The sequence below is a fragment of the Hypanus sabinus genome, chromosome 4 (genome assembly GCF_030144855.1).
Source record: "Hypanus sabinus isolate sHypSab1 chromosome 4, sHypSab1.hap1, whole genome shotgun sequence".
Taxonomy (NCBI): Eukaryota; Metazoa; Chordata; class Chondrichthyes; order Myliobatiformes; family Dasyatidae; genus Hypanus; species Hypanus sabinus.
In genome coordinates, this window is record NC_082709.1 from 156218438 (window position 1) to 156231277 (window position 12840).

The 12840-nt window shown below is 40.0% G+C and overlaps 1 protein-coding gene across 3 annotated transcripts in view; it reads left to right on the forward strand.

Moving 5' to 3' along the window:
• Positions 1-12840, forward strand: part of cblb (Cbl proto-oncogene B, E3 ubiquitin protein ligase) — a 155624-nt gene that overhangs the window by 138817 nt on the left and 3967 nt on the right. For 2 of the 3 annotated variants that reach the window (XM_059968523.1, XM_059968524.1), the window contains exons 13-15: positions 6328-6407; positions 8366-8500; positions 10982-11125. In XM_059968523.1, the coding sequence (XP_059824506.1) occupies positions 6328-6407; positions 8366-8500; positions 10982-11125 (359 nt within the window). The remainder of the gene's footprint in view (positions 1-6327; positions 6408-8365; positions 8501-10981; positions 11126-12840) is intronic. The other variant, XM_059968525.1, reaches the window with a different exon arrangement.

The following is a 12840-nucleotide window of genomic DNA, read 5'->3' on the forward strand; positions in this document are numbered from 1 at the left end:
TTAGTTCTTTGTTTTAGTAACATCTCTTTAATGTGCAAATTATTAAGTGGTTAAATTTAATAGCTTTGCAATGTTTTTGGCAATGTTTATTATCAGTCTCTTGCCCTTTTCTCAAGCTGTCTAAATGGCAAAATTTAAATTTAAATTTTCGTTTTGACTATTTAATTCTAAATATTGCAATGATCAATATTTCAGAAACATTTGAAGATTACTTACATTAGACTTGGGAATTCTGGCTCATCTGTTAGTGAACTTGTAGAACAGGAAGACTTCAGCTTTTATTCCCTTCAGTTCTAAGTTTGAACTAATTTCAATCAGTATCCAGAGAGGATGCTACAGTTAATTATGTTTTAAAAATAGAAAATAATTTTGCAATCCTAATGTACATGTCCATGTTGGAAGGAAGTCAAACAACTGGCGAGTGAAAGAAGAAATGGATTTGTCTGATAACCAGCCAGAATGAGATAGCTTCTCAGTACTTGCCATCTAGGTTCACACATAATCATGGCAAAGTTATTGAAGTCCAGTAGAATTCTGTTCATTTAGTGATGGTAAATGTTTTATAAAGAAAGGGGTGGGAGGGGGGGAATTAGAGAGCAGAGTAGTTGAGAATTAAAGAAAACAAAAGCTTTGAAACTCATTCCTGCTGTGAGATACACTCCAGAGTGGCAGTGTGTGTCAGTCCGGTGGGAAAATGCAGCAAAATTGTATTGAGTGTTAGATTCAAGGTAATCTGTGCAATTGAACCAGCCTCAACAGGTTTAATGTGCAAAGAGGTTTTACTGTCACAGTGAAATAATTTTTAAAACTTGGCAGTTGTGGAATGAATTGGTAGATATGAAGGTGATTGGGAATGTTAGCAGGGAGCATGCTCTGTTGATTGGTGTGGTACTATACATTAGAGTGTGAATGTACATTTATGAATTAAGTGTTTTGCTTGGTTAGACCTTCATACTTTGTTGTACTAATCACTGCTTAGTTTGGGAATGGCTACTTTCAATAAAGAATGGTGGTACTTGCGCCAGCACCAGAGAAACCCACAAAGCCTACGTTGCTAATAAGTTTATATGTGTATCTGTAACACTCAGCGCACCAACCCATGTTCGTCTAGGGGAAACCGCCGTCTGCCTGCCAAACTGTCTCACATTTGCATAGATGCTGTGTATGCACCCCGGCACAAATCCACAACGTAAAGTATCAGTACACAATGTACGTTTAAACGATTACTCTTTATAACTTGTACTGGGACTATGGGGTTAATAGAGAAACAAAAATGTAAAATAAAAAGGCGCCAAGAATAGAGACTATACAGTTCATGCACAACTCTGGAGCTCAGGCAATATCCTTGGTCTACCAGAGTGTTTCTTGCACTTCTTTCGTCATTGCCTCTCCTCGCCGATCTCCCGCGCACTCACCCAGATTCCCAAACATACAGATAGAATAACATGACTTCCATTGGTTAGTTTCCCGTTATCTATAATTATAACCCAGACCTTTCAGCTACAAAGAACATTACCTCATCAGTTAACATTACAGAGAAGCCATTTCATTATAACACTACAGCGAAGCCATTTTATTATTAGCAGTTAACATTACAGTTAATATTACTGAGAACCCTACACATCTTAAAGAGTGCTTAGAGATGTAATTCAGGTACAGTGATAAAAGACAACCAAGTCAGGAAATAGACACGTGAAACTCTGAAAAGCTTAAAATTACTTTTGTTTTCAGCGGCTAGCAAAACAGCCGTTGAGAAAGTGGTATGAGTTGCCTTGTTGAACTCTTGTAGTGGAAGTAGTAAAGCTACTTCTATAGTGCTGTTGTTAATTAGATTTGGAGGGATTTCCAACCTGCCATTGGTGTTCCCATGTGCCTGCTTCCTTATTCTTAATGATAAGTATCATGGGTCTGAAGGGAAATGTCAGACTATCTTGGGTAAGTACATTGTCTTGTCTTTGACACACACTGCAGCCGCTGTGCTGTGGTGGTGAAGAGAATGAATGTTTGGGGGGGGGTGTACATTGATTTGTTCTGTATCGTGTAAAGTTTCATCATGGATTTTTGAGCTCCATTTAGTGAAGCAAAGAGAGAATATTCTATTGTGCCCCTCTCTTGTAGACAGTGGAAAAGCTTAGGGTGCCAGGAGGTGAGTTGCTTTCCACAAGTCACTAGATCACTAGATTCTGATCTGCTGCTGTGACCATGGCATTTATTGGCTGGTTCAGGTGAGCTTATGGTCAACTGACCATGCTGTTAATTGGGAACTTGGTGAATATAATGACATTGATTTATCATCATAAAATAAAGGATAGTTGGTTAGTCTCTCTTATTGGAGGTAGACATTGCTCAGTTCTTTAGCAGCATGAATGTTACAAATTGCATATAGACTCTGTTGTTCTCCCTATATGTGTGGATGTGCAGTACTGCTCTTTAAAGAATTGAAGTCCTTAAAAGGACGCAGAATATCAAAGCATGATAATATATAAAGAAGGAGGCAATGTTGCTGCTGGCAGTAGAGCTGGAGATATAAACAAAAATGGACAAATCTATCAATACAACAAACTTTCAGCAACACACACAAAATGCTGGTGGAACACAGCAGGCCAGGCAGCATCTATAAGGAGAAGCACTGTTGACATTTCAGGCCAAGACATCGACAGTGCTTCTCCTTACAGGTGCTGCCTGGTCTGCTGTGTTCCACCAGCGTTTTGTGTGTGTTGTTCGAATTTCCAGCATCTACAGATTTCCTTGTGTTTAAACTTTCAGCAGGGTTAGAATCAGTCAGGTTTATTATCATTGATAAATGATGATAAATTTGTTGTTTTGAAGCAGCAATCTAAAGACAAAATTACTAAAAATTAGAAAATAAATAAAAAGTGCAATAAAAAGGAATAAAGAGGGAATATTCATGGGTTCTGGACCATTCAGAAATCTGTTGGCAAAGGGGAAGAAGCTGTCCTAAATCATTGATGTGGGTTTTCAAGCTCCTGTGCCTCCTCCCTTACAGTAGTAATGAGGACATGTCTCAGATGGTAAGGGCCTTAATAATGGATGCTGCCTTCTTGAGGCACTGCCTTTTGAAGATGTCCTCGATAGTAAGGAGCGTTATCCCCATGAAGGTGCTGGCTAAGATAACAGCCATCTGCAGCTTCTTGCAATCCCATGTATTGGAGCCTCCATGTTAGGTTGTAATGCAGCCAGTCTGAAAGCTTCCAACTGTACATCTATAGAAAATTACAGGAATCTTTGATGACATTGTGAATCTCCTCAACTAATAAGTGGAATCATGCCTTCATGATTACATCATTGGTGCTGGGTCCAGGGCAGATCCTCTAAGATGTTCACACCCAAAAACTTAAAACTACTCACCCTTTCCACTGCTCAACTTGAACTGGTCCATGTACTCATGACATCCCGTTCCTGAAGTCTACAATCAGTTCTTTGATCTGGCTGCCATTGAGTGCAGTATTGTTGTTGCCACGTTACTCATGCAGCTGATCTATCTCACTCCTGAATTGTTCCTTGTTGCCATCTGGGATTTTACCAACAACAATGGTGTCATCTGCAAATTTATAAATGACACTTGAGTTGTGCTTTGCCACACAGTCATGGATGTAGAGAAATTAGAACTGAGGGCTAAGCATACATCCTGTGTTGATTGTCATTGAGATGTTGTCACCAGTTCATACTGACCGTGGTCTCCCAATGAGGAGGTTGAGAACCAGTTGTGATCTGCCTCAGAGGCCCAGGTTTAACAGCTTGGTGCCTAATACTGAGGGGATGATGGTATTGAATGCAAGCTGTAATCAGTAAACAGCAAACTGTCGTATCTTTTGCTGTTGTCTAAGTGGCCCAAAGCAGAGTGACTGCTTGTCATAGAGCCTTCCTGTCTGCTGCAGTGCAGTTTCTGTACCTTGCAGTAATGTAGCATGTTAGGATGCTCTCTTCTGCTCATCTGTAGAAGGCCATGTGTATTGATGTGCATAGTCCAGTTCTCTTCAGCATCATCTGAAAGAGGAGGTGTTGGTGATTGTGTAAGGTGCAAGTATTAAAGGTGAATAGGCTATAGCTTACCTGTCTGGATGTTTATCACAGCTCCAGGATGTCTGTTCAAAATCACTTGTTGTTCTTGTCATAAGAAATAAGATCCAGGAGCTAGTCATTTGACCTCTCTTGCCTCCTGCACCACTCAATGACATTATGGCTCTCACTCAGGACGAAGGAAGTCTAGAGACAGCAGCAAATCAAGTAATGGAACAGCTTGTGAATTTGAAATATTTTCATCACATTGCATTGTGTACCTACTTGGTAGAAATCCTCAGAGCCTTGGAGATAAGTTTACAGAAGTCAGTTGAACTTAACAACCAGCCTGTCTCTAGTGTATGGCAGCACAAGAAGAACATGTAAACCCCTAAAAGATAGCACTGGACATCATTATCAAACTTAGGTTGCTTGACTTCTATGAGACAGCTGTAATACGTGCAGGGTCACAGTGCTGCCTCTACCTGATGATATAATGTAATGTGTATACTCAGCTTTCATGGGTTGATTTCACCTTTAAAGGAGAAGCAGTATTTTATACACGAATGTGGGTATATTGTTGCGAACAACGCGGAATGACTTTGGTACATTATTGTACCAGTTATTGCTGTTTCGTTCAAGGAAGGTTACCTTCAAGAAAGAATGCCCTAATGTTTCCCCTATCTGCTCTGAACAATAGTTGCCACATGAGGCTGCTTAAAAGTTAAGAGCCCATGCTATTACAGGAAAGATACTAGCATGGATAAAGCAGTGGCTGATTGGCAGGACTCAAAGAGTGAGAATAATGGAAGCTTTTTTGGGTTACCTGCTGGTGACTAGTGATACACCACAGCCCCTTGGCATGAACATTGAACACTCCAACTTCCAGTAATTCCCTCCCCCTCCCTTCCCCATCCCAGTTTCACTCTGCCTCCTCCTCCAGCTGCCTATCACTTCTCTCATGATTCCGCCTTCTTCTACTACTCATAGTGCTTTCCCCTCTTCTTCACCTTTCCTACCACTCCCCTCCCTGCTTTCCCTCCCCCACCCCCTGATCTTTCCTCTTACTGGTTTTCCACCTGGCACCTACCAGCCTTTTCCTTCCCAACCTCCCCCCACCTTCTTTATAGGGCCCCTGCTCCCTCCCTCTGCAGTCCTGACGAAGGGTGTTGGCCTGAAACGTTGACTGCTCATTTCCACGGAAGCTACCCGACCCGCTGAGTTCCTGCAGCATGCTGTAGGTGTAGGGACTGCTTTATACGTTATATATCAGTGACTTGGATGGTGGAATTGGTGGATTTGTTGCAGAGTTTGCGGATGATTTGAAGGTAGGTGGAGGGGCAGGTAGTTTTGAGGAAGTAGGCTACAGAAGGACTTAGCTTAGGAGAATGAGCAAAGAAGTGGCAGATGGAAATACAGTATCAGTAAGTATACAGTATACAGTATGGGCATACACTTTAGTAAAAGAAATAAAAATGGAGAGAAAATTTTAAAAACTGAGGTGCAAAGGGACTTGGAAGTCCTTGTGCAAGATTTCCTTAAAGTTAATTAGCAGGTTAAGTCTGTGGAGAGGAAGGCAGATGCGATGTTACCATTCATTTCAAGGGGTGTCGAATATAAAAGCAAGGATGTAATGTTGAGACTTCATAAAGCACTGGTGAAGCCTCACGGAGTATTGTGAGTAGTCTTAGACCCCTTATCTTAGAAAGGATGTGTTGACACTGGAGAGTGTTCAAAGGAGATTCACAAAAATGATTCTGGAACTGAACAGCTGGTCATTTGAAGTGTGTTTTATGGCTCTGGGCCTGTATTCAATTGATAAAAGACTTTGATCGAGTGGATGTGGAGAGCATGTTTCTTATGGTTGGAGAGTCTTAAGACCAGAGAATAGAGGGGCGTCTTTTGGAATGGAGATGAAGAGGAATTTCCAGTCATAGAGTGGTAAATCTGAAATTCTTTGTCACAAGTGGCTGTGGAGACCAGATCTTTACTTATATTTAAGGCAGAGGTTGATAGATTCTTGATTAATCAAGGAATGAGGGATACGGGAAGAAGGCAGGAGATTGGGGCACAGAGGGACAATGATCAGTCATGCAAAAATGGTGGAGCAAACCCGGACCAAATGGTGTAATTCTGCTCGTATATCTTGTGGTCTCTTCTTCATGGATGCTTCAGTGTTTTGAGAAATTTGGAACATTAGGGGTCTCAAGAGAGCAGGAACTGAAGATGGTCTCATTTGGGAGCTTGGAATAGGGTAGAACTGCAACATTCTCCCATCTTACTTTTCATCCTGTCAAATTTTTGTAGAGTGTTTGAAAATGGACAGTGCGCTAACGGAACTCACAACAGTACAACCGAAGCAAAGAAACCAAAAGCATTGGAAATGGGTAAAGCATGTTTACTTTTACCTTATATTAAGATTATTTGAATAGTAATTAAAATAACAGAAGCAGGCAAGAATTGCAACCACTGTGTGTTTTTACAAACATATGCAGCTTGCTAATTTAACCTTTTAAATTTACAGTGCCTATAAAAAGTATTCAACCACTTTTGGAAGTTTTCATGTTTTATTGTTTTACAATATTGAATCACAATAGATTTAATTTTGCTTTTATTGATGCTGATCAATAGAAAAAGAATTTTTAGTGTCAAAATATAAACTGATCTTTACGAAGTGATCTAAATTAATTACAAACATAAAACATGAAGTAATTGATTGCATAAGTATTCATCCCCTTTAGTATGACACACCAATTCATCACTAGTGCAGCTAGTTGGTTTTCAGTCACATAATTAGTTAAATGAAGATCACCTGTGTGCAGTCAAGGTATTTCAACTAATTGTATTAAAAATACACCTGTATCTGGAAAATACAACAGCTGGTGAGTCAGTATCCTGGCAAAAACGACACCATAAAGATAAAATATCCCTTAATGCAACTCTGCAAAAAGGTTATTGAAAAGTACAAGTCAGGAGATGGATACAAGAAAATTTCCAAGTCACTGAATATCCTTTGGAGTACAAATAAGTCAAATAATCACGAAAAGGAAAGAAAATGGTACTTCTGTAAATCTGCCTAGATCAAGCCATTCTCAAGAAGGGGATGAGTGAGGGAGGCCACTAAGAGACTTACAACAACTCTGGAGGAGTTACAAGCTTCGGTGGCTGAGATGAGAGAGACTGCGCATCTAACAACTGATACCCGGGTGTTTCAACAGTCACAGCTGTATGGGAGAGTAGCAAAGAGAAAACTACTATTGGGAAAAAAATCACATAAAATCTTGGCTAGAGTTTGCCAGAAGGCACGTAGGAAGCTCTGAAATCAGCTGGAAGAAACTTCTATGGTCTGATGAAAGCAAAACTGAGCTTTTTGTCCATGACACTGCACATCATCAAAAACACACCACCCCTACCGTAGGGATGCTTCACTGTAGCAGGCCCTGGAAGGCTTGTAAATGTAGAGGGTAAAATGAATGCAACAAAATACAGGGAAGTCCTGGAGGGAAGTTAATGGTATTAATGGTAAGACTCTTGGCAGTGTGGAGGATCAGAGGGATCTTGCAGTCCAAGTCCATAGGACACTCAAAGCTGCTGCACAGGTTGACTCTGTGGTTAAGAAGGCATACGGTCCATTGGCCTTCATCAATCGTCAGTTTAAGAGCCGAGAGGTAATGTTGCAGCTCTATAGGACCCTGGTCAGACCCCACTTGGAGTACTGTGCTCAGTTCTGGTTGCCTCACACTGGAAGGATGTGGAAACCATAGAAATGGTGCAGAGGAGATTTATAAACTTTTGCTTGGATTGGGGAGCATGCCTTATGAGAAAAGTTGAGTGAACTCGGCCTTTTCTCCTTGGAGCGATGGAGGATGAGAGGTGACCTGATAGAGATGTATCAGATGATGAAAGGCATTGATTGTGTGGATAGTTAGAGGTTTTTTCCCCAGGGCTGAAGTGGCTAGCACGAGAGGGCACAGTTTTAAGGTGCTTTGAAGAGGTACAGAAGAGATGTCAGGGATAAGTTTTCACACAGAGAGTAGTAAGTGTGTGGAATGGGCTGCCGGTGACAGTGGTGGAGACAGATACGATAGGGTCTTTTAAGACACTCCTGGATAGGTATGCAGAGCTTAGAAAAATAGGGGGCTGTGGATAACCCTAGGTAATTTCTAAGGTAAGGACATGTTTGGCACAGTTTTGTGGGCTGAAGGGCCTGTATTGTGCTGTAGGTTTTCTATGTTTCCATGTTTTTTAAGTCATACAAGAGAACTAACCCAGATGGCCTATTGTGCTGAAGACCAATATTGAAATTAAACTATTAGTGAGATAAATCTCTCTCTATTATTTCCAGATGATATCTTTGAGGCTTCTTTTGTTCCAGCTCCATTACCACCAGCTAGAGTTCCTGCAAGAGACAACCCAAAACCAAGTTGCTCCTCACTGAACAGAACACCTTCCGATTATGATCTTCTGGTTCCTCCACAAGGTACTTCATTTAGAAATTGTTAGATTCACAGATAAGATCCTAACTGTCATATAAGAAGAACTTCTTTGGGAAATTTGTTCAGAATTATACTTATGAAAATAATTTATATTTGAGGCTATTATTTTTAAAGGTTTTTTTTTAGTAATAATCCTTTTGGTTTGCATACTCATGAACATCTTTGTTCTCTGTTTTCTCATTTAAATATTTTCTTTGTTCACAGTGGGTGTTAATGCATTTGACATCTATTTCCTCCAGTACCACCATCGCCACCTCCTAGATTTATCAGCCTCCTGAGCTACCCAGATCCTCTGACTCAGGCAGGGGACTGAAAGCTCAGATTGTCGTCTTTGCTGAATGATTCACTCTATTTATTAATCTCACAGAGCCACTTCCTATTCTACTGAAATTTTGATTTTGACTTGGCTTAATAATACCTACACTTCCATGCTTTCCCCTTTCTGGAATGGCTGGAGATTTCCAGTAGAATTTCCTTGAATATTCTGAGCTCAAAAGCAACAATGATTGCCCAGACAGTAATGCTAGCTTCCTGGTAACACTGCATGAAGTTTAATGTTTACAATGTCATTTTCCCAACTAACAGAGTATGATACTTGATCTTCTGTTAGGGAATGAGACAGGGCAAGTGACAGAAGTTAGTGAAGGGGAACACTCTGCATCTAGTGATCACAATGCCATTAGTTTCAAGATTATTATGGAAGTGATGGTAACCAAGGTAATGATAGTATCAGAAGGGATCTGGCAAGTGTACACTGGGAGAGGTTGATTTCTGGCAAAGGCATGCTTTTTAAGTAGGAGGCCTGCAAAGGTGAAATTCTGAGAGTACAGGCTTTGTATGTTCCTGTCAGAATAAAAGGCAAATATAATAAGCTTAAGGATCCTTGGCTTTAGAGAAATATTGAAGCCCTGATTAAGAAGAAGAAGGAGATGCATAGCAGGTATAGGTAGGAAGGAACAAATGAGGTTCTTGAGGAGTATAAGAAATGCAAGAGAACACTTGAGAAAAAAATCAAGAGGTCCTATGGAAGGTATGACGTTGCTTTAGTAGACAAGGTGAAAGAGAATCCCAAGCGCTTCTACAGATGTAGCAAAGGACAGAATTGGTCCTCGTTGGGAGATAGGAATTGTTACCTATAGTATGTATGGAGGCAAAGAAGATGAGGAAGATCTTAAATGGATATTTTGCATCTGTATTTACTCAGCAGCCAAACACTGAATATATAGAAGAGAGGCAAAAGAACAAAGAGGTCAGGGACTGTATACAAATTGCAGAGAGGGGGGTGTTTGCTGTCTTGAGGCAAATTAGGGTGGATAAATCCTGACAATGTGGGAGACAAGGAATTACAGGAGCCCTAGCAGAGCTATTTAAAATGCTGGAAGATTAGAGGATATCTAATATTGTTCCATTGTTTATGAAAGGCTCTAAGAATAAGCTAGGAAATTAAAGGCCAGTGAGCCTAACGTAAGTAGTGTAAAAGTTATTGGAAGTTATTTTAAGGAACCAGTTATACAGTTACAAGTTTTTGGATAGAAAGGGACTGATTAGGTATCGTCAACATGGCTTTGTGCGTGGTAGGTCGTGTCTAACCAATTTTCACAAGAGATTTTCAAGGAAGTTATCAGGAGAGTTGATGAAGACAAGGCAGTGGAAGTTCATGGAGTGCAAAAGAACAGAGGGATCTGGGAATACAGATCCATTTTCCCTTATAAGTAGCATTACAGATAGATGGAGTTATAAAGGGAGCTTTTGGCACATTCTTAATAAATCAAAGTATTGAGTATTGGAGTTGGAAAGGCATGTTGATTTGTATAAGATGTTGGGAGGCCTAATTTGGAGTATTGTGTGCAGTTCTGGTCACCTACCTATAGGAAACATATCAATATGATGGAAAGAGTGCAGAGAAAATTTACAAGGATGTTGCTTGGACTTAAGAACCTGATATAGGGAAAAGTTAAACAATTTAGGACTTTATTCCCTAGAGCATAGAAACATCAACTGTTTACTCTTTTCCGTAGATGCTGCCTGGCCTTATGCGTTCTTCCAGCATTTTGTGTGTAGCTTGGATTTCCAGCACCTGCAGATTTTCTCTTGTCTCTTGTTACTGACCACTTTGTTAGGTATTAGCAAGATGCAGATCACGAGGGCTCACAGTACTTCAGAATGGCAGATTACAGGAAAGGGGCCCAGTACAGCTAGTCAGCTTTACTTACAGAACAGTTTGACAAATTTTGAGACCCTGTTCTTTGCTTGCCTGTACACAGCTGTCATTGTTATCGTCTTTGAAAACTGCAAACATTCAAAATCAAGAGACCTGACAAAAGATAAAAAACAATGACCAAATTAAAACCATCAATTATAGAAGTCTATTAATAGATTCATGCTAAATACTTTGAATTTGAGGCTATTATTAATATTAAAATATGGATTTTTAATAGCAAAAATGCTTTCTTTTTTGCCATTAGCTAGTGATAATGCATTTGACAGCCCACCTCCTTCACTGCCTCCTCCACCTCCTCCTGTTCGTGTTAGCCTGTCAGATCTGCCCAGGTCATCTGGTTCAGGCAGCAGACCCACATCTGGCCCTGACTCCTTCCATTTCAGTGCAGGTAAGCCAGCTTACTACGTGCCCAGTGCATGTAAAATTTTAAATATGACTGTGAAAATTCTTAACATTGCCCTTAGTTTATCAAATCAATTCATATTATAACTGCATTAATGTTTGAGGTTCAATTCTTAAAATTGGAGATGTTTTTGGGGTTTATTCCTGCTCAAGTATTCCCAAAAATGGAACCCTTGTTTTATGGCATAAAGTGGGATAATTGGACTAGAACATGCAAATGTAATTTGCTTTCCCTTATAAGAACATTTATTTTGTCTTCTATTTATTTAAATATTTAAATATTTCTATTGTAAATATCTTTGGAAAACATTGCAAAACAGAGACCAGTTATCTAAAATTTGTAGCAATCATTGCATCTTATCAGTGTTTCCACTGTAGCATGTTCAATAAGGTAAGAAAATAGTGGAATATAATGAGCTTAATCAGTCAGTTTTGATTATAAGTGTAGTATTGTTGTTATTTTAGTATTATTTGCTGAGCAAATTTGTGGGCCTGAAGATAGATAAGTCCCCTGGTCCTGATGGAATGCATCCCAGGGTACTGAAAGAAATGGTAGAAGTTATAGTAGAGGCTTTGATGATAAGTTACCAAAATTCTCTGGACTCTGGGCAAGTCCTGGTGGATTGGAAGAAGGCAAATGTCACACCGCTGTTCAAAAAAAGATGTAGGCAAAAGGCAAGTAACTATAGGCAAGTTAATTTAACATCTGTAGTTAGGAAAATGCTTGAAGCTATCATTAAAGAAGAAACAGTGATGGATCTGGAAAGAAATAGATCTATAGGCAGACACAGCATGGATTCAGCAAAGGCAGGTCCTGTTTGACAAATTTACTGGAGTTCTTTGAGGATATAACAAATGCAGTAGATAGAGGGGAACAGATGGATGTTATTTACTTGGATTTCCAGCAGGTGTTCAACAAGGTGCCACATAAAAGGTTTATCCATAAGATAAGGATACATGGATGTATTTGCATGGATAGAGAATTGGTTAACTAATAGAATGCTGAGAATTGGGATGCATGGGTGTTATTCTGGTTGGTAATCAGTGGTGAGCGGTGTGCCTCAGGCGTCAGTAGTGGGCCCACAACTGTTCACGATGTACATTAATGACCTAGAAGAGGAGATTGATGTATCTAAGTTTGTTGATGATACCAAATTGAGCGGAAAAGCAAATTATGCATAAGATACAGAGAGCCTATAGAGAAGGTTAAGTGAGTGAGCAAGGGTCTATCAGATGGAGTACAATGTTGGTGTAACGCAAGGTCATCCACTTTGGAAGGAAAAATTAAAGAGCAGTTTATTATTTAAATGGTAAAAAAAAATGCAACATGATGCTGTGCAGAGAGCCTTCAGAGTGCTTGAGCATGAATCACAAAGATTGATTTGCACGTGCTATCAAAGAGTCAAGTGGAATTTTAGCCTTCTTTTCTAGAGCTTGGAGGTTATACTGCAACTGTACAGGGTACTGGTGAGGCCACATCTGGAGTACTGCGTGCAGTTCTGGTCTCCTTACTTGAGGAAGAGTATACTGGCTTTGGAGGCGGTGCAGAGGATGTTGATTCCAGAAATGAAGGGTTAGACTGTGAGGAGAGATTGAGTTGCCTGGTGCTGTACTTGCTGGAATTCAGAAGAATGAGAAGAGGTCTTATAGAAACATATAAAATTTTGAAAGGGATAGATAAGATAGAGGAAAGAAAGTTGA